Source organism: Chionomys nivalis, chromosome 8 (assembly GCF_950005125.1).
Source record: "Chionomys nivalis chromosome 8, mChiNiv1.1, whole genome shotgun sequence".
Lineage (NCBI taxonomy): Eukaryota > Metazoa > Chordata > Mammalia > Rodentia > Cricetidae > Chionomys > Chionomys nivalis.
The window spans coordinates 325,008-346,750 of NC_080093.1; the positions used below are offsets into that span (position 1 = coordinate 325,008).

General features: G+C 43.2%; 1 protein-coding gene across 4 annotated transcripts in view; it reads right to left on the reverse strand.

Moving 5' to 3' along the window:
* Grk5 (G protein-coupled receptor kinase 5) overlaps window positions 1-21,743 on the reverse strand; it is a 270,216-nt gene that overhangs the window by 169,733 nt on the left and 78,740 nt on the right. For 3 of the 4 annotated variants that reach the window (XM_057777194.1, XM_057777196.1, XM_057777199.1), the window contains exon 2: window positions 9,391-9,486. The exons of the other annotated variant lie outside the window; for it this stretch is intronic. In XM_057777194.1, coding sequence (XP_057633177.1) covers window positions 9,391-9,486 — 96 coding nt within the window. The remainder of the gene's footprint in view (window positions 1-9,390; window positions 9,487-21,743) is intronic. 4 annotated transcript variants of the gene reach the window in all.

A 21,743-nucleotide genomic window follows, 5' to 3' on the forward strand; every position in this document is an offset into this window, starting at 1 on the left:
GGGTGTTGTATGTGCTTAAAATCAGAGAGTTGGAGAGGCAAGACAGGAAGATCTCTGGACTTGCTAAATGGTGGTGGTGGAGGAACCATAACAGCTGAGGGTATCCTCTGGCCTCTATATACACAGTTATACATGTACACAAACACACACACCACCACCACCACCACCAATAATAACAGCAAACATACACAATACATATACACTACTCAGAAAAGGAGTGGGGTGGGGAGAGAAATGAAAAAAATTAATAAACAGAGAATAGTGTGCAGGTGTAGATCAGTTTCAGGACCCACGCAGGAGGCCCTTGATTCGGTCCCAAGCATTACAAGGGAGGAATAAGTAAACCAAACTGTGTGTAAGAGAAACATAAGGAAAAAGATAGAAGACATTACTTAAAAGTCTTAACTATGAGCCCAGTAGATGCACACACCTTTAATCTCAGCACTCGGGAAGCAGAGGCAGGCAAATCTCTGAATTCAAGGCCAGCCTGGTATACAGAGCAAATTCCAGAACAACTAGAGCTACACAGAGAAACATTTTCTCAAAAAACAAAACAAAAAAAAGAGACTTAACTATGGCCGGACCTAAGTGGTAAGTTTAATGTTTTTGTTTTGGTTTGGCTTGGTTTTTGGTTTTGCAAGACAGGGTTTCTCTGTGTAACCGCTCTGGCTGTCCTGCAAATAGCTTTGTAGACAAGACTGGTCTCGAACTCACAGAGTTCTGCCTGCCTCTGCCTCCCGAGTGCTGGGATTAAATATGTGTACCACCACCACCTGACTAGTTTCATATTTTTAAGAAAAATAATTACCAGCTGCTATTACTGAAACAACAACAAAATGAGGAATTGGGAAAGCACCATGTAAGATGGCTGGGGAAATAATCCTCCCCCATTTATTCCTGTAGCCCAGTAACAACAGATAAGCCTGGGCCTACAAGAGGAAGGAAGGTGCCGCCACCTCAGACCTACAGAACCAAGATCTTTCATACCCTCTTCCTTGAACACCATGGGTGCCAAGAGAAGGTATGGTGTGGGTTCAATTGAGCCTTCTCAAAAAGATAGGTTGGAGTCTTAGCCCCCAGTAACCCAAGATGTACCCCTATTTTGAAAAGGGGGCACATAGAAGTAATGGGTTTTAAATGCAGTCATTAGGATAGAGCCTGAGCCAAAAGGACTTTTTGCACATTTATAGAAAAGGGACACGTAAGCACTCACACACCTATGCAGATAAAGAGGCACAGATGGGGGATACATCTACAAGGCAGCACAAAGGTCAGCAAACTACCAGAAGCTTGGATAGGAATGTCTGTAGGAAGGACCCATTCCTGATGACACCCTGCACTTGAATTTCCAGCCTTCGGAACCCCAAGGTAATAAATGCTGTCTTTTTAAGCTAGGCAGTGTGTGGTACTTTGTCACAGCATTTCTGGAAAATTGTTGCAGTGTGGGAAATTTCCCTCAGAGTTGCCTTAGCAAGTCACTTGAATTTCTAAGATCCAGTAAACCTTTCTAGAAAATATAAGACAGTGGAGTTTACATTTTAGTCCTGAGATAAAGTTTTATACAAAAACCCAAATATAGAAAGTAACAAAGGCCTGGTAAGATAGGTAATATCAACACACTTCCTGCAGAGTAGCCCCTGAAAACCCCAAGTCCAGATTATGTAGAAACCCCTGCCAGCACCCCATCCCGAAAATTGCAAAAGCAGAAACTGTTAGTATTCGGGCATCTGTACTGGCCTGACGTTGGGATATACTTTCTCAGCTGTAGCCAGTAAGAGCACCTCCTGTGCACATTCACCATGTTCACCTTTAAAATAGTCCTGCCCACCTCCCATCTCTCCCTCTTTCTCTCTGTCTCTCTCTGTCTCTCTCTCTCTCTCTGTCTCTCTTTCCTCTTTTCTTTTCTGCCACTCCTGTCCCCAGAGGCCAGTCTCCACTCTCCCTTCCTCCTTCTTCCCACTCACATTCCCCCCAATAAAAAAAAAAAAATCCCTCCTCTGGAGCTCTGTCACATGGCATCTCTCTCTCATACGCCACTTTTTTTTTTTTCTAAATTACAACAGAAACCCACTGACCAAGAGCACAAATCATCTCATGAACGCTGAGCCCAGGCGGTTTCTTCAAGAGTGTCAAGCCTGCCATGAAGGTAATAAAGACCCGGAACCTGGAACTGATCCACCTTCACCCTCACAAGGTGCCAGCTGCACACAGTCACCTGACCTACCACATCTAAAATTATCTTGCCCTCCAAAGACAAGCAGATGCTTTGCTTTAACAGAGCATGGTTAAGTGGAAGAATGACAGATGTGATGTAGCCTTATCACCCCAAGGTCAGCAGTGACGTCCACAGACACTTGATTACCCTGGTAATGAAATCAAGAGGTCACTACCAGTCTGACAGGCACTGGGTCACAAGGACAAGAAAGACTCATGTGATTGTCCCCTCTGGCCTACAAACCCTTCTAGGAGTACAAAGTGACCAAAGAGAAAAGCAATAATTCTCTACAGCAACTATGGAATCTAGTCTTCATTCACTGAGTGATTTGGAGTTTTGAGAGTACTTTTGTTTGCTTGTTTTTCTGTTCGCTTGTTTTTTCTCTTTAAAAAATTTTTAATTAACTTATTTGTGGGTGTGGATGTTTTGTCTGCACGTATGTCTGTGTGCCACATGCACAACTGATGTTCGAGGAAGTCAGAAGTTAACAAATCCCCTTGAATTGGAGTTACAGCCAGTTGTGAGATGCCATATGGGTGCTGGTAATTGAACCCTAGTCTCTCTGAAAGAGAGTGCTCTAAATCACAGGGTCATCTCTCCAGCATTAAGTTATTTTGTTTTGTTTTAACAGTCTCAATACTTAGTCCAGGCTGACCTCACACTTGTGGCAATCCTCTCCAGCTTCTACTGCCTGAGTTCCGAGATTGTAATTATGTGTTATCAAGTCTGGCCATACTTATTTTACTTGTAACTATACCAATCACATGTCTTCTCTACAAAATTATCTTACAAATGAAATTGAGGCCCCAAGTGCCTGCCTCAGGGGTAGCCAGTGCATAGGCTTTGAGATATATATATATCCTTTTAAGGAAACTTCCTAGCCAGAAAAGGAATCTGGGTAACCCTGAGTCTTCTGGGGTATGTTGTGCAATTGAAAGCAGGCAGGTACATGGGAAACTTATAGACGAGGGAAGGTGTTTTAGGAAGAAGGATGGCTCAGATAATTCCAATCTCTGGGACACTGAACCTACTCACTCACCCACCGGTGTCAGGCAGAAAGTGATGGCCCCATTCATCACTTACACAGTGCAACTGTTCAGAGAAATTCAGAAGTCCTCTCAAAAGGTCCTTAAATCAGCACCATCATGATGATGAAAATGACAATAATAGATATGGGATAGTCTGTTGCCTACGTAATAGCTCTACCAATTTGACAGAAATGTCTCCCTCCACACAAAGAAGCTACAACTTAAAGAAATCAGCAACTTGTTCCATACCCCTGACTTGAAGCAGCAGAGCAATTCTTTGAGCTTGTCAACAGTGATGAGAATATCCCTCCCAGCAGCATCACTTTGCCAGGTGGCCAAGGACCTAGCATGGTAACTCAGAGCTCACATAACTGCTGACTGATATTGAATTAATAACCAATGAACAGGCTAATTGAAATTAGTATGGTGTGGGTGCTTTCCTGATAGGAACCTATCTTTTCCTCTGGGGATGTCACCAGGCTGTGACATCCTGTTATCTGTTCCTCGGAAAAATTAACACTTTGGTATAAGGCTCTCTCCACAGGGCTACTCTATTTTCCCCAGCCTTGGAGCAAATGCTAACACACTAAGCACAGCAGCCATTCTCTTCCAACAGCCTCCTTCCTCCCTCCTCACAGGTGTCACCCCTGCAGGGGAGTGGAAAGGGCTTTGATTTATCATATAGCTTTTGGATACAAAAATATTGACAAATGGTAAAATAATCAACTCTCACTCAAACCCCTTTCTACCTCTTTTTAAAATAAAGGAATAAAGTATGCAATGATCCTGAGCTAAATAAATAAATAAAATCCTACACTTTTTCCCAACAGAACCATTTATAACACTAGGAAATATCTGCAGCCCTCAACAATCTTTTACCTTTATGGTGATGTTTTCAGTCATTCAATCTTTGGACATTCTGAGAACTTCTTTGATTTGGGTCCTCTTAACAAACAAACATGAATAATTAGCATATTAACTAATAAAGTTGTAATTGGGCCCTATCCTCCTCTCTCATTCAGCTGTGTCTGTAATCACTTAGCTCAAGTATGGAGCAAACAGGAAAAGCAGATACAAGGAGAAAGGAATTCCTGTCTTAATACTATTACTGCCAATCACTGTTCTGATGTCTAGGCCAAGAGAGTAAGAACCAGACAGCCACTTTATCTGTTCATCAACCCATCTGTCCTTCTCTCCACCCACTTCACTGTGCCACAGTGGTGATTCAAATGGAGGGGAAGTGGGGTTCCGATCCTTGAAAACCTCGCATAAAGGGTAGAAATGTTTGCCACTCTTCTCCAGCTCAACAACTGGTCCCTCACCATCATGGAATGTTCTCAGTCAGGTATCACATCTGTGTTAGTCACTGTCTTATGCCCAGTCATGATTAAGCTCCAGGGAGCAAGAATCTGTTTTGCATCCCTGGTGGGTGGCACATAGCAAATGCAAACATCACTGACTAAGTAGATAAGTACGCAATGCACAATATACAAGGCACAATAAAGAAGAAAAAGACTAAACATCTGTTCCATGGAGGGCATAATGAGTCTCCATGGTTAGGTACTGGTTGGAGCATAGGGCCCAAATGTTTGCAGTTAGGTGGTACTAGGGAGTGGAAAGCTGTAGTTCAAAGTCAAAGAATTACACTGTCTTGGGAGGGTCAGTTAGCTCTGAAAGCCTGCCCACTCACTTATAAACTGGAAAGGAGGCTTTAGACAGCATATTCCAAATTCCTTGAGTTAGGGATTCTCTATAAAACTAACATTACTGTACTAAGCACCCAAGTTGTAGCTTTACAAGGCCAAGGACTGAGACAGGAACCCAGGCTTACCATCTTAAACAGTGTTGTGGGAATTTGGCCCAACGGACAATTGTTTGGGATGACTTAGCCCAACGGGCATGGTCTTCTCCAGAGAGGTGTGACCCAATAAAACCCAGGGGGTGGGAGTAAAGATCACCCACTCTCTTGGACTGTGGAGGGCTCACTGAAGCCATGGCTTGGTGACCTTCTCCAGATCTTTCCTTTCTTGGAAGCAAAAGGCGGCGGCAACTGGACCAGCAGTGGTGTCACTGATTCGTTTCTGTATTGTGAGTGCACTGTATTAAATAAACCTGATTTTATCCCAGACCTCCTTTCCTGCATTAAAACTGTAAAAAAAGATCATGGCTTAGGTCTTATGACTATCCTGATATTTCTTATCTTTGAGGAAAGGAGTAGAGAAAAGAATTAAATTAGATACTTTCAAGTTTAAACTCCTAAGTCTAAAAACTTTCATTACTTTAAGTCAAAAACATTAGCTGAGGTTAAATTTAGTCACAGCAAATACATGTCACAAACTTTTTTTTAAAAGAGCCCTAATTTAAATATTTTGTGTCATTCTTCATCCAGCCAATATTTAATAAGCCCTAGTATGTGCCAGGCAGTACTTAGGGAGTGAACCAGGTAAAACACAGCCACTTCTAGCACAGAACAGTTGGTCCAGTGAAAAAGACAGAAAACATACAAATGAATGAATAAACGAAGATGACTTCAAATGGGTTTATGAGCACAGACCATTTAATAAATAGCTCTATATAAAAAATGCAAGTATAGCAGGCTCTTCTTTAGATGACTTCTTTTTAGAAGTAACGTTTCTTCTGGGACCTTAAAGTACTCTGGCAAAACAAAGTGTGGGAAATAACATTGTAGATAAAGGGGATAGTAAGGGCAAAGACCCCAGAGATAAAAACAAGCTTAAGGAATTCACAGTACAATAGAGTGTCCAGAGCATCTGTGGATGAAGGAGACAACGACCCAAGGACACTGAGGGCTGACTGCAGAAGGCAAGATAGAGACAGTGCTGCCAAGGGTTTGTGGACTCCCATGGAGGAATATATCACCCAGCCTTTCATCAAGGTCTATCTAAAAATTCACACTTCCTTTGATTACAAAAGTATACAATGCCCATGGCGATAATAGCAATACCTGGGACTTGTTACCAACTGCATAGTCATTCATATCTTAGTTGCTGCAGATATCCAAAAATACCATTTATACTCATCATAGATGTAAAATCACAATAGCAACTAACCAGCTGTTAGACCTCATTACTTCAAGTATTAACAAAAAGCACGTACATGTCTATATTTTATATCTTAAAGGTATTTAATAACTATAGTTGAAAGTAACTGATTTCCTTGGTAACTCTGTATATTCCATTTTGCACATGTAAAAAGTATTATTCTGAAAAGGGATCCTTAGAATTCACCCCAGCCAAAGCTTTTTGTCACTTAGGACCTACGACCCACAGGTCAGAGTTAGAGGTTCATTCCAAGCAGGGTAGAAAAGTGAATGTGGGTGTGGGTGCAAGAGAGTCGTAGCTGTCATTTTCTTAAGTCATCTGGGGGTCTGGGTAGAGAGGCTCTGTGGCTGTCCAAGGCAAGGCTGAAGGCAGGAGAGGCTGTGGCTTTCAGTGACCACTGTTCTAGATGATTCTAAGCAGAATCTCAGGGTCTTTGTGAACCTGGCTCCTCTCTCTGATGCACAGCCTTTCTACTGCACCGCTAGTGGGCCCTTTTCAGAGCCTGCCTGGGGACATCTTCCCAGGGAGCTTCAGAAAATGAGCTCATGTCCCCACAAGAAAAACAAACTTGGTGTTTGCCACTGTTTGGTTTGTATATTGGTCTAGAAAAGAAATGGGATTTTTTTATGTAAGAAAGCCTTCCAGTAGGACCCCAGCAGTGGCTGGGCAAACACCACGGCAACAGACTATAAACAGGCAAGAAGGCCCAACCCCTGGCCCAGGCCCATGTGTGGCAGTCCCTCAGCTTACATCGGCCTTCCTGTTTTTTCCAGCCTCTTCCACACTGCATCAACACACAGAGGCTTTTCAACACCCTCTCAGAGAACTGAAACATCATCCTCACACGGCAGGCCTGGTTCTCACACCCAAGGGTAGAGACTCCACCAAGAGACCTACAGATGGACTTAAACAGGGTGGAGCTGTTGGGCGAAACTCTGACAGCATAATCTTGTGCTCCCAGACCTCAAACCCAGAAGTGAACAGAATAGGGGAGCCAGGAGTTGAAGGATAAGCAAAAAGCCACCTAGGAGAGAAGGGTGCAATGAAGGCATCTAAGCTCCTAAATACCTGGATATATCTGGAGTCTAGGTAGGGACAATTAGCTCCCCTTCAAAAGAGAAGTTATATGTCCCTCAGAGAATAGAAGTAGAAAGGAAGAAGATGCTGACTTGGGATCTAGGATCAGGTTACTAATGAACTGAATCTTTGCACCGTTATCAAAATACACCTGGTGAACTCTAATATCCAACACAATGGATTAAGAGAGGAGCCATATGAATGGGAACAGAGCCCTAACAGGAAAAGGAATGAGAAAGTATGCTTCCTTCTATTGTGAAGGACACAAGGAAACCATCTACAAAGCAGAAATGGTCCTTCATCTTGGACATCTAGAATAAAACAAAAGTGAACATCTATTGTTCAATGCTGTGGGATAATGTGCTTGTACACTGTAAAGATTTGTCACTCGTATGAGTTTAATAAAACGCTGATTGGCCAGTAGCCAGGCAGGAGGTATAGGCAAGGTAACCAGACTAGGAGAATTCTGAGAAGAGGAAAGGCAGAGACGCAGTCACCAGCCAGACACAGAGGACACAAGATGAAAAGGTCTTACTAAGAAAAGGTACCAAGTTACATGGCTAAACATAGGTAAAAATTATCAGTTAATTTAAGTTGTAAGAGGTACTTAATAATAAGCTTCAGCTAATAGGCCAACTAGTTTATAATTAACATAAGCCTCTGTGTGTTTCTTAGGGACTGAAAGGCAGGACTGAAATTTCTGTCTATAGTTCAAGCCACTCAGTCCATGTTATCTGTAATAGTGATCTACACTGATTATAGACTGTATATATATGGTATACAAAGGCTATACAAAAACAAAGTCTAAGTGAGTTTGTCAATGCAAGTATAGCCAAAGAAGCAGGTCTGCATTGTGTACACAGTATACAAATTGCACTATGTGCTCCTTTCTAAACATTTACCTTTTAAATACTTTATTTTATGTGATGGATATTTTGTCTGCATATATGTATGTATACAATGTGCATGCCTGGTATCTAAGGCACCCAACAAAAGGCATTGGATTTTTTGGAACTAGAGTTACAGATGGTTGTGAGCTACCATATGGGTTCTGGGAATCAAACCTGGATACTCTGGAAGAGCAGCCAGTGTTCTTAACCACTAAGTCAACTATCCAGCCCTAACTGCTCCTTTCAAGAAGGAACAGGTTAGCTCTTTTTTTTTTTCTCTCTCATGAAGAAGGGCTTTTTTGTCCATATGCACTAGCATATTAGGCTGTTTCCCACAAGACTTTGTCAGGAACATAACAGAAACAAAAAGAAAAACCTTTTATTCCTCACATCTCAATGTCCTCACCCATCTGCCTTCACTCTACCTTCCAGAATCGTCTGTTTCCCGGAGTTTCCCTTGGTAGAAAGGGACAGAGAACACTGCATCTACTCCTTCCTGTTTGGAACCAGAAATCCCTGCAGATCATATTTGCATGTTTTTATACTCTTAAGAACTACATGAACTCAGTAAAGCAAAATATGCAGGCCTTTTTCATCTGGATGGCAGAGATATATTGTGTTCGGTAGACCCATTTAGTGTGTTTGCTAGACCCTACAGGAGCTAAGCCCATGTTAGGACTAAAGACAACTAGGCTGAGTCAATAGGCTGCTGGTTCCATCATGAAGACCAGCCTCCCAAGAGGGATGGTAAGCCTAAGACAGAGTGGCCTCCCAAGAGCAGGATGCATGGGATCCAGGAAAATCAGGAAGTTCTGCCTGGGGACTCCAGCTAGCCATGGCCCATCTTCTTTGCTCTCCTTTGATCTGGAACACTGTGGGTCATTTAAAGAGTCATTGTGCTTCAGTTTTCCCTTCTGGAATAAAATAACAACACCTGCCTCAAAGATACCAGGGAAATAACAGTTCATCCTGGCACACACCAAATAGTGAACAAATACTGGTTGTATTTTTGGCCCATTAACCAAAGATGGCAGATAGAGCCAGAATACCTATATCTGCTTAGCTGAGTTGCACTGGCCTGGTTGTACAGAGACTTTGGCAGCTAAAGTGTTCCTTACCTATGGTTCTTCGGAGGTCGTCACACTGGCTGATGTGAGGAAACTTCAGGATTTCCTTCCACTTCTTGCTTTTCCCTTTGCGCTTTCCTCCACCCCCTGCAGAAATGGAAAGATGCCACTGATGTTGGTGCTGCCCAAAGCTCCAGAGCCTGCATCCCACTCCTATGAGTCTCCACCAGCTTCTGGGCTTTAGATCAAGCTGGTGACATGCCCTGAGCCCAACATATTCATTCATTCATTCATTCATTCATTCATTCTCTCTCTCTCTTTCCCCCCTTCCTCTCTTCTTCCCTCCCTCCCTCCCTCTCTCTCTCCTTCTCCCTCTTTCTCTCTTTCTTTCTTCCTTTATACTACCAATCCACATGGAAGAAAGAAGTCATTTACATCTACTCAGCTCACAAATGGCAGAGTTAAGACCCCAGCTTGAAGATGCCAGTGCTCCTGCCCCTCACTGGCCTGTCTATAACAAGTTTAATACTCTTAAAGGTTCAGAAGATCAAAGGAAAACACTGGGGTCAGAGCATCCTGTAATAGATGGGAAGAGTGGAGGGCTTAAGTCTGTGAGCTCCCAGAAGCCAAAGACTAGACCAGATCCCTGCAGGGTTCGTTCAATTAGACACACACGTAGTTTGTTTGCCTGCTCTTTGGCAAACAGGTTGCTAATATATAAACATGAGGACACTCTCCATTAAAACTCAGATTCTGGACTTCTTGTCCATAGTCAGGCTTCCCACATGGCAAGAACCAGCTAGAACTGGGTAAGAGTTGCCCCATGAACAGGATACCAGACACCCAGATGAGCTGTCCCCACCTGTTCGGCACCCTCTCGGAAATCTGTCTACTCTCTATAAAGTTGTTCGCTTGCTTGCCTGGTTTCTCCAGAGGGTGGTACACGCAACCTCATAGAAGGGTAATCCACTAGGAAAATCAGTCTGCAAAGCAGGTGAACTAGGGTAGGTATGCCCATTCCAACTGCTAAGGACCTGAAACTGCCATCGGAACTCATGTGGTCCATATGGTTTCCATTCCCATTCCTACACTACTGATTTCTGGAGCTTGCTGGGATGTAGAACCTCTTTTTGCATCATAAAATAGCATAAATTGGTGGTTTTAAGTGTAAAATTCAGTAGCATAAAGAGAGTTCATATTGCTGTATAAATGTCACCACTAGCCATCTCTAGAACATTTTTGTCATCCCAAAATGTAAACACGAATTGGTAAAAAAAAAAAAAAAAAACTTCCCCATTCATTCTCTTCAATTTTCTGTCTCAAGTAGAATCTACTTGGTAAATCATTTCTCCCTGATGTCTTACCTAGTTCATGTAGAACAATGCCTTTAAGGCCTAGCCATAACATAACACACATCAGAAATTTATTCCTTTTTAGGGCTGAACAACATTTGCTTATACAGACATATTTCTGTTTTGTTTTGAAACCAGGTCTCATGTAGCCTACCTAGGCTGTTCTTGAATTCTCTGTGTATCCACACATGACTCTGAACTTCTGACCCTAGTATCCCTACTATGCAAGTGCTGAAGTAATAGGTATGCAACACCACTCTCAGTTTATGTGGCACTTGGAAATAGAGCTCACAGCTCTGCATTGCAGACAAGCACTCTACAAACTGAACTACATCCTGCCCCCTGAATACAGGTTTCCCCGTCTGTCTACAGATGCTGGAGTGTCTCCTAATTTGAGGCAAATATATGTTCCATGGATATTTTTGTATTCAAGCATCTATTTCAGGCTCTATTTTTAATCCCTCTGGGTATATTTCAGGGAGAGAAGCTGCTAGGTCACACAGCAAGTCAATTCTTGTTGAAAAATAGATGTTGCACCTTTAACAATGAAGATGCCCCCAGACCGTGATTTCACTCTCTGATTAGAACCTAAGAATGTGACTTCTCCAAGGCTCCCAGGTGTTTCTAGAATAACGGGGCTATGGAAAGCAGGTATCTGCTTCTCACAAGCAGTAACTTAGGGAAAAATTAACACAGATTTACTAATTCATTCAGCCAGGATGTGTTGAGCATCTCCTAAGTAGTGATACCTCTGCAGGTTCTGGGACACAGTAGTCATGTCCACAGAAGACAGAAGTCAAACTTTCCTCTGGTGATTTTCAACCCCCAAGACTACTTCCCAGGAAACATCTCGAAACATCTGGAGATACTTAATTGTCACAGACTACTATAGCAGTTGATGGGCACAGCACAAGGCTGTGAATAAACATCACACCATATGCTGGGCAGCGTCCCAAGACATAGAATATTGGCTCTAAAATGTAGCTATGTGGAGAAACCTTATTTTATCTAATGGCAGCACTTAGGAAGGGACCAGTTTGGGGGACGTTTGTTGATAATGAGGACAACTGTCTAGGACATTAAAAGAGGTGGGGAAAGTGAGCCACCTGGAGGAAGAAACACTGAAGCTGAGCCCAAAAACTTCAGTGGACTTTAGGAAGTAAAGAAGGCACATGCAGACAGTGTTAGTGCATACTTTTAATCCCAGCAGTGGCAGGTGAATCTCTGAGTTCCGAAGCCAGCCTGGTCTACAGAATGAGTACCAGGACAGTCAAGGCTACATAGAGAAACCCTGTCTTCAAAAACCAAAAAGAAAAAAGATGAAAGAAGAACAAAAAGAAGACACACTCTGCACCATGGAAGCTAAACAGGGACAGGGTACAGGCTCCTCTGTGGCACCTGGGGTAGCTGGGCAGCTTTCCTCCTAATCCTTACATCTTCAATTTCTAGAACAAGGCAACAAATTGTGGAAGATAGAATAATGCTCCCCAAAGATGTCCTAATCCTAAGAATCTGTGAAAATGTTAAATTACATGGTGGGGGGAGGGGTAAGGTTAAAGAAAGAATTATAGGTGGCTGGAGAGATGGCTCAGAGGAATAGAGCACTGGCTGCTCTTCCAGAGGTCGTGAGTTCAATTCCCAGCAACCACATGGTGGCTCACAACCATCTGTAATAAGATCTGGTGTCCTCTTCTGTACTGCAGGATACATGAAGGAAGAAACCTATATACATAATAAATAAAAATCTTTAAAAAAAAAAGAAAGAAAGAAAGAAAGAAAGAAAGAAAGAAAGAAAGAAAGAAAGAAAGAAAGAAAGAATTATAGGCAACAAGAGAGACATTTTCTTAAATTACCCAGACAGGCTAATCATTGTCAACTTCAATACATTTTAAATCACCTAGGGACTGAATCTTCAGAAATCTTGAACCAAAATAAATCTTTTCTTATGTTGTTTCTGGCAGGAATTTGGTCTCAACAACACAAAAACAACCAGTAATAGGTCCAATGGAACCAAGGAAGGGAGACGCATCAGATCTGATTAAGGAAACATGAGGGGAAAAAAAAAACTAGCCTAGCCATTGTGAGCTGTGGTGATGGAAGGGACCTTAAGCCAAAGAATATAGGAGACCTGCAGAAACTAGAAAAGATCGGAGATTCTTCTCTGGAAACCCAGAAGAAGCCAGCTCTGCTCATACCTTGTTTTTAATTCAGTGAGACATGGGCCAGACTCTCAGCCTACAGAACTGTAAGATAATAAATATGCATGGTTTTGATCCACTTAGTTCTACAAAAGAGTGTGTGTTGTTTCAATCCACTTAGTTTATGGCAACTTTTATAGCCACCTGATGTGGGATTCCCCTCTGTATGCTGTGAATACCACTGGTTAATAAAGAAACTGCCTTGGCCTGTGATAGGGTAGAGTAAAGCTAGGCAGGGAAAACTAAACTGAATGTTGGGAGAAAGAAGGGCAGAGTCAGGGAGAAGCCATGAAGGCACAGCCAGAGACAGACGCCCAATGTTGCCAATAAGCCACAACCACGTGGCGATACACAGATTAATGGAGGTGGGTTAAATTAATATGAAAGAGGTAGGCAATAAGAAGTTAAAGCTAATGGCCAAGTAGTGATTTAATTAATACAGTTTCTGTGTGATTTTCTGGGGAGTCTGGGCAGCCAGGAAACAAACAAGCAGCCCCCTACAACAACAACCAGAGGCAAATGATACAGGATACTTTCAGCAGAGTGCTTCTTCCCCCACAAAAATGACCTCCACACCTACATCTGGCCCGTTAGTTCTGCAAAAGGTCCCACAATAAACCCAGCCTCCTATAACTCCTATAACACTGCAACAATGCCTAGTGTCTTAACAAACAAACCTGCCTCAAAGAAGTCAGCACTTCCAGACAAATAGCACAAATAGGCTGTTGTTTCTAAATTACATAGTTAATGACTGAAAATGTTTATTATTTAACAGTTCTTTATTTCAGTAAAACTTGATTACATCTCTGTCTCTTGAGATACAAAGCTAGGCCCAATCCCATTACTGTAAAAATTCCTCCATCACCCTGGCCACAGCTGTCCCCAGGCCCACTGTACTACTTTAGTGGGACGTCAGGCCTACAAGGTACCTAGGACCCTACATCCTACCTGCTTCCTGGGGCCCAGACAGGCCTCAGCAGGAATAGTTAGTATTTCTCAGATCTAACCACCTGGGAGCCCACAGGCTCAGCTCATTTCCTCGGCTACATTCAGCCCTACATGCATCTTCTCCCTAGTCCACCAATCTTGGGACTTTTGCACTGCTCTACAGGAACACCCCTTCCTGCTTTTCTTAGTGCTTCTCACTCCTGCTTCCAGTATCCACTTGTACCGCCATCCTGGAGGCCTTCTCTGACCTGGTCAGCTGAAGGACATCTGTTTTCCACCTTATCCATATGGCTCGGCAGAGTTTGGGGAGCTTTGGTTGTTGGCTCACTCAATCCCTTGAACATACACATCAGCTTACAGATCACTCCTCCATTCTTTCAGCACATTTTCAATGTCCCATTTGAGTACCACATGTGAAGTGAGTACTAGTGGCCATCCCTGAGCTCACAATGTCTAGATATCATCCTGTGCATTGGTGTGGTTGCCCACATTGACAGCAGGCATACAACAGAAAAGACCCAGTCTTTCACTTTCTACCATTCTCTCTCAGCCTGTGGTAAACACTCGGTGTCTGCTCATAAGATGGGAATGTGTGCTTTGTCTCAGACACCTGTGCACATCCTGTTTCTTGCACTCTTTCCTACCCCTCTATCAGCCAAAGCCCCACCTGACCTCTCAGTATAGCTTCCCCCTTCCCATGGTGCCTTTAAAAGGCAAAACCCTGTCTGGCCCTCAGCATCCTGAAAGGGGTAAAGGAAGACAATGACTCAGTTAACACAATACCTGATAACTGCAAGCTTTCTTCATGTCAGCTGAGCAGGAAAATGAATGATTGCTTGTAGGAACTGGTGACAACCTTTCCTCTGATGCAGGCCTCTGTCTCATTCACAGATGAAAATTCTGGGCTCAGTGAGAGAAGCTCACCAAACTAACACCATAACAACTGCATGCACTAGCTCACGGCCATCTATGGATGCAAATAATCTTGAGCCCTCCGTCTTTACTGGCTGCTCCGTTGTAGCTTTAAGAGCCTGTAATGAGCCAGGCAGGGGTGGTGCACACCATTAATCACAGCACATGGGAGGCAAAGGCAGGTGGATCTCTGTGAGTCCAAGGTCTGCCTAGGCTACCAAGTGAGTTCCAGTACAGCTAGGACTGTTACACAGAGAAACTCTGTCTCTAGAAAAGGAAAAAAAAAAGGCGGGGGGGCCTGTAAAGACAACCCAGTCTCTGTCAGTATGGAGGTAACAGCCCAGTCCAAACATTAAACCTCAAGGAACCCCAGAGAGTAGAGGTCAAAGCCACAGAGGGAACATGAAAGAGGTTGGCTTCGGACAGGAGGATGGCCTAGAGCTAGGCAGCATGGCTCCTGTCATTAAATAAGAAAGGGATAAGATGTAGAACAGAGGTGCTAGCTGAACTCCACTCATTCATGGCTCAAGGGAAGTACCCAAAGGACCAAGGGATTAGACCTTAAGTTTGAAAAAGGAGGACAGGGCAAAGCCTGGAAGGGGAGACACTAGGAAAGTATGTGTGTCACCTTGAGCCAGGAGTTCAAGTTCCTGATAGCTCCTTCACTTACAGAGACACTGCTACATGTGCCTCTGATTAGGAAACAGCAGGAAGAGGGATGGAGCCAACAGAAGGGTGATCTTTCAATGAGAGGGCATGTGCCAGCAGTGAAAACAGTCAAGGGTTTACCAAGCAATAATAGTCACTCTTTCTGTCTCTTCCCTTTCTTTAGTTGTTTTGCTTTATAGACAGAGTCTCATTATGTAGCCTTGTTTAGCCTTGAACTCTCTATGAGTTGGTCTTGAATTCAGAGATGGGCCTGCCTCTGTCTCCAAACTGCATGTGTTGCCACACCCACCTGTTTGATTTGGAAGTTAAATAACTGTGGTATTTCTTACAAACTCAAGGCCAGGGAATATGGTAAGGTGAACCCATCTTTTACTCATCATCTAACCCTATTGATAGATCCTACACATTGAATCCATTTTGCAGATTGGAAATAGAGTCACAGAAAGGAAAGAGTTTCAAATCATTAGACAACTTGGCCTTTCACAACTCCAGCAAAGGCTCAGGTGACAGTCTCAGGATGATGTTCATTTTTTCTCTGGGGAAGCTGAGGAAAGTTTTATGGAAAGGAGCTTTCTCCTTGTTCTTCTATTGTTCTCACAGCACCTGGAGCAGCAGCACAAGGCCTGGCTCAAAACTGATGTTTCCAAAGCTGGGGAGATGGATCAGGGGTTAAGAGCACTGACTTCTCTCCAGAAAACCTGGGTTCAATTTCCAACACCCACACAGCAGCTCACAACTGTCTGTAACTCCAGATCCAGAGGATCCAACACATACAGACATACGTGTAGGTCAAACACCAATGCACATAAAATAAAAACATACAAATCATCTTTAAAAAAGAAAGGAAGAAACAAATTAATGTTTCCACTGGTGAAATCAGAGGGACCAGAAGCCTGTGAGTCTGATGCAAGTGCTTGAGCAATACCAGAGATAAGGAATAACCACTTGGACTTCCTGAAAACTTCTCATTCTCTGATTTCTCATGACCCTGCCTACTTCTAAAGGGGATCTGTAGAAACACGAGAATTTGGACACGTCTCCTGAAAATATTCCTCCCAATTCCAAAATTTGATAATCAGGGCTCTGACTCATTGTGACAGCAGTCCCATTTTTCTGTGTCTTGCCTGCCTTGTACCACACGATAGTTGGCTACTATCAAATCCACAGAGTTCTCACGACCTTTCACCAGCTTGCTGTCTTCCTGCTTTCTGTCATTCCCTGGGGGAAATGTCCCTGAGGAACAAATCTGACCTGCAGGTTCATCTTCTCTCTCAAGGCCACACATCATGGTCTTTCCTGAAGTCTGCGACAGTCTCACAGGTTCCATTATGGTGGACGGAAAGGAGGCCGTGCAAGCAAGCTTGAGCAAAGGTACCAGTGGTGGCAGGTGTGACTAGAGGTGGCATGGGAGAGCCACAGAAGCTATCAGCTCATCCTGCAAAATGGTTTGGAATACTGCTGATAGAAATTCAGGGTACACAGACTCGAAGATTTCTTGCCAGGACCCCATCCATGAATTAAAGGCCTATGGTTTGGTAGGGATTGTGCTATGCCTATGCAAGGGACCAAGTTTGTTATAGATTCTCATCATGCTGAGCCATTCTATTATAACAGATTATACATCAGAGAGGAAAGCTGTAGAGATCAGAGATGTCCTCAAAGACATTCAGAATATGGTCTGAGAGGTTCTTACACGTCCTAATGACTATACCATAGGTCACTCCATTGTATTTCCAGACACAAAAGGCCAGTGACCTACCTGCACTTGGCCAACATCTAGACAGCAATGCTATAATGCTGCCTGAGAAGTGTGTGTGACTAGACTCTGCTGAGTTTTTTCCACTCAGGTGAGTTCTCAGGACTCAGCTACCCATACACCATTACTACCCCTGATGAACCTATGTAGCAGAAAGCCTCACAAAGGGGCTGCCAAAGGCTTGTGTACCACAGTCTCCTAAGCAAGTATCGGCCATGGACTCTGGGCAGCTAAGATCCATTCTCCTCTGGGCAAGGACTACCAGGAGCTTTTAGAAATCATGGTCTTTGTCTTAGTTACTTTTCTATTGTTAAGATAAGAGCATATGGTAATAGCATCATGACCAAGACAACCTAAAAAAGAAAACATTTAATTGGGCTTAGTTTCAGTGGGTGAAAGTCCACAATGGCAAAGCAAAGGCATGGTAACAAGAACAGCTGTGAACTCACATCTCGATCCACAAGCATGAGGCAGAAAAATCACACTGGGAATGTCACAAGTCTTTTGAACTATAAAAGCCCACAATCAGTGACACGCCTGCAATAAGGCCACACCCCTAAATCCTTTCCAAAATTTCTACCAACTGGGGACCAAGTAGTCAAACCTATGAACCTGTGGGGGCCATTCTTATCCAAACCATCACCATCTTGGTGTCTGAGAGTTTGGGGGCCTTCCCAGCTAGGCATATGACTCCAGAGATGGGCAGGATACAGAAGTAGAAAGGTGGGGACACAAAGCAGCATCCTATCCAATTTCAAAGCCTGATCCCACCACCAACTGAATCACATGGCAAGGCCCATCCTAGGTATCCAGAAGAGCCAACTCAGAGACTCAGGAAGGGGCCCAAGTTGCATAAGATTAGGTCATTCACACTCTACTGATATTCTTGATACTCAGATAAAAATCAGGCCAGGGAGAAGCCTGAAAAAACTCAGTAAGGCAGGGATGCGGCAGGTGGTGAAAGAAGTCAGAGGAGCAACAGGCAGGGGAGACTCTTTCTAAGTCGATTGGTCTGTCTAGTAGTTGGCTCTTTTAGTGTCACTTATATCAGGGGTTCCTGATGTAGCAGACAATCTCACTTAATGAACAGACACAGCTGTGGTGGGGCCAGGAGCCTCAGTATAACCCAGGCCTCCGAGCAGTCCTTGCCTCTGCAGGACTGGATGTGGTGAGACAAAGACACACAGTTCTAACCCCAGAAAATTCCATGGTGCCGCAGTTTCCAGCTAGAATAACCCAAAGCTTCCCGAGTGGAGCATGGAGAAGCACGGTGTGCTGCCCAGGGCTTGTGGGGCCTGTGGTCTGTGGCAGGTCCCAACATCACATAAGCCCTACCTCATGATCACACCACAGCTGGGGTTTCCAGAGCATAAAAACCTCAGCCACACCAGGGGATCCCACAACCTCAAATTAGAAAAACCAAAACCAACACAAGGCCTGGTTACTGGTCACCATGGGGACAAGAAGACAGGCCTCCTCAGCACTAGAACTGAGCCTGAGAGAAGAGTCTGGAAAATCTTGGAAGAGACACACAGCTGAGGACGACCTCTCAGGAAACCCTTACCCAAGAACAGTGCTGGTGATGGAGGCTGCATCCTTGGGCAACAGTCATGATGTCATACATCAGCTGACCCACAGCTTCTTAGCTGCAATATAAGTGGTGGCGCCGTGCTGAGACTTGGTTCTGAAAGGGGTTTGCTACTCAGGTAATAGTTTATCCTTCTTGGGTCTCTGGTAGGAGTTTAAGACTAGATAATTACAGTTATGGTTTTCCTTGTTCCCAATTCAGAAAAGAAACTCACAAAAGAGATACAAAGTGTATAAGCTTGAGAGACATAAAGCTTAAATTGTTTATCTAAAGAAATGTTTTGAGGTCTAAAAGGATAGTTTTAGGATGCAATACAAGTTATGAAAGAAAATGGCTTAGGTATAAAACTTTAAATTCATCAAGGTAAGATAAATAATAGAGTTATTTTCTGTTGCAGGGAGCCGCTCATTTGTTTCTGGTTGCTTAGCCCCAAAATATCCACACAGAAATTATATTAATTAAATCACTGCTTGGTCCATTAGCTCTAGCTTCTTATTGGCTAACACTTAGATCTTAATTTAACCCATCTCCATTAATGTTTGTATCACCACGAGGTTGTGGCTTACCAGCAAAGTTTCTGCATGTCTATCTCCTGCAGCTCCATGGCGTCTCTCCAAATCTGCCTTCTCCCTCCCAGCATTCCATTTAGCTTTCCCCACCTACCTAGGATCTGCCCTATCAACAGGCCAAGGCAGTTTCTTTACTCATTAACCAATAAAAGTAGCACATAAACAGAAGGACCTCCCATACCATTTCCCCTTTTCTGTTTAAAGAAAAATGAAGGCTTTAACTTTAACATAGTAAAATTACATATAACAAAACAGATACCAAGCAAGAATTACCGTTACAGTATTTTATTTACTTTATCTTTTATAATAACTAAGGAAAACTATAACTACAAATTCTTCAATACCATCAAAGACTCCAGAAGGATATAATATTACCTAAGTAAACAAAAAGGAAGCAACTTTAAAAACTCTAGAATTGACAGAGACATCTCACTACCTGGACAGTCACCCAAAGTTCTTCTGTACTGTTGGGGCATCCATATTTAGCCTACTGGCATATTTAACAAATGGTGCTGGCATAACTGGATATCAACATGTAGAAGAATGAAAACAGAGCCATATCTATCACCATGCACAAAACTCAAGTCCAAATGGATCAAAGATCTCAACATTAAGCCAGCCACATTGAACTTCATAGAAGAGAAAGTGGGAAGCACACTTGAATGCATTAGCACAGGAGACTGCTTCTTAAACATAACCCTAGTAGCACAGACACTGAGAGAAACAATTAATAAATGGGACCTCCTGAAACTGAAAAGCTTCTGTAAAGCAAAGGACACAGTCAACAAGATAAAACAACAGCTTACAGAATGGGAAAAGATCTTCACCAACCCCACATTAGACAGAGGTCTGATCCCCAAAATATACAAAGAACTCAAGAAATTGATCATCAAAAGAACAAATAATCCAATAAAAAAAATGGAGTACAGACCTAAACAGAGAACTCTCCACAGAGGAATCGAAAATGGCTAAAAGACACTTAAGAAAATGCTCAACATCCTTAGTCATCAGAGAAATGCAAATCAAAACAACTCTGAGCTTCCATCTTACATCTGAAAGAATGGCCAAGATCAAAAACACTGATGACAACTTATGCTGGAGAGGTTGTGGGGTAAAGGGAACACTCCTGCATTGCTGGTGGGAATGCAAGCTGGTACAGCTCCTTTGGATGTCAGTGTGGCGATTTCTCAGGAAATTAGGAACAACCTTCCTCAAGACCCAGTAATACCACTTTTGGGTATATACCCAAAGGATGCTCAACTGTATCACAAGGACATGTGCTCAACTATGTTCACTGCAGCATTATTTGTCATAGCCAGAACCTGGAAGCAACCTAAATGCCCCTTGACCAAAGAACGGATAAGAAAAATGTGGTACACTTACACAATGGAGTACTACCCAACAGAAAAAAATAACATCTTAAAATTTGCAGGCAAATGGATGGAGCTAGAAAACATCATTTTGAGTGAGGTAGCCCAGACCCAAAAAGACAATTATCACATGTACTCACTCATAAGTGGTTTTTAAACATAAAGCAAAGAAAACCAGCCTACAAATCATAATTCCAGAGAACCTAGACAACAATGAGGACCCTAAGAGAGACATACATAGATCTAATCTACATGGGAAGTAGAAAAAGACAAGATCTCCTGAGTAAATTGGGAGCATGGGGACCTTGGGAGAGGGTTGAAGCGGGGAGTGGAGAGGTAGGAAGCAGAGCAGAGAAAAATGTAGAGCTCAATAGAAATCAACAACAACAAAAAAAAAGATTTAAAAAAAAAAAAGAGAGAGACTGTTCTTTCTGCACGTTTCCAGGGCCCTCAGAATGAGCACCTTAAGTGCACTGTGTGTCTGCAGCAGGACACCTGCACACCCCAGGTAAACAATAGGAGACTAGGCCCCATTGCAGCTGGGTGAGTGCCACACAGGTAAGCTCAGCTGCTGACTAACTAGCTGGTGAACTTCTAGTAAACAACTCAAGTCTCAGTTTCTGCATCTACAAAATGGTAAGAAAACATCTACTTTGCAACCCACAATTGTAAAAATAGCAGAAAATATGGGGATGATTTAGTGCACACAGCATTCAGGGAAAAGTTTCATCACTGTTTGGTGGTTATTTGCTTTCAGCAAAAACAAGCTGTATTCTCCTCATGTTCCCCCACGATAGTTCCCTTATACCATAGCCTTACCTGCTGCCTCACCAATCAGCCTCCACTGCCCACACCTACCTCCCAGTCACACCAAAATACAGAAAAGATAAAGTCTAAATTCATGAGTCTCCCAGTCTCCCAGAGTTCCAAGTACTCCACACTCTTCTGTCCTCTGGACCCAGGAAGGTTATGAGTCAGTTATTCTGGGGTGGCACTGTGAGCCAAGGATAACCCTAGGGCCATGCAGCAATGGAGCCCTCTA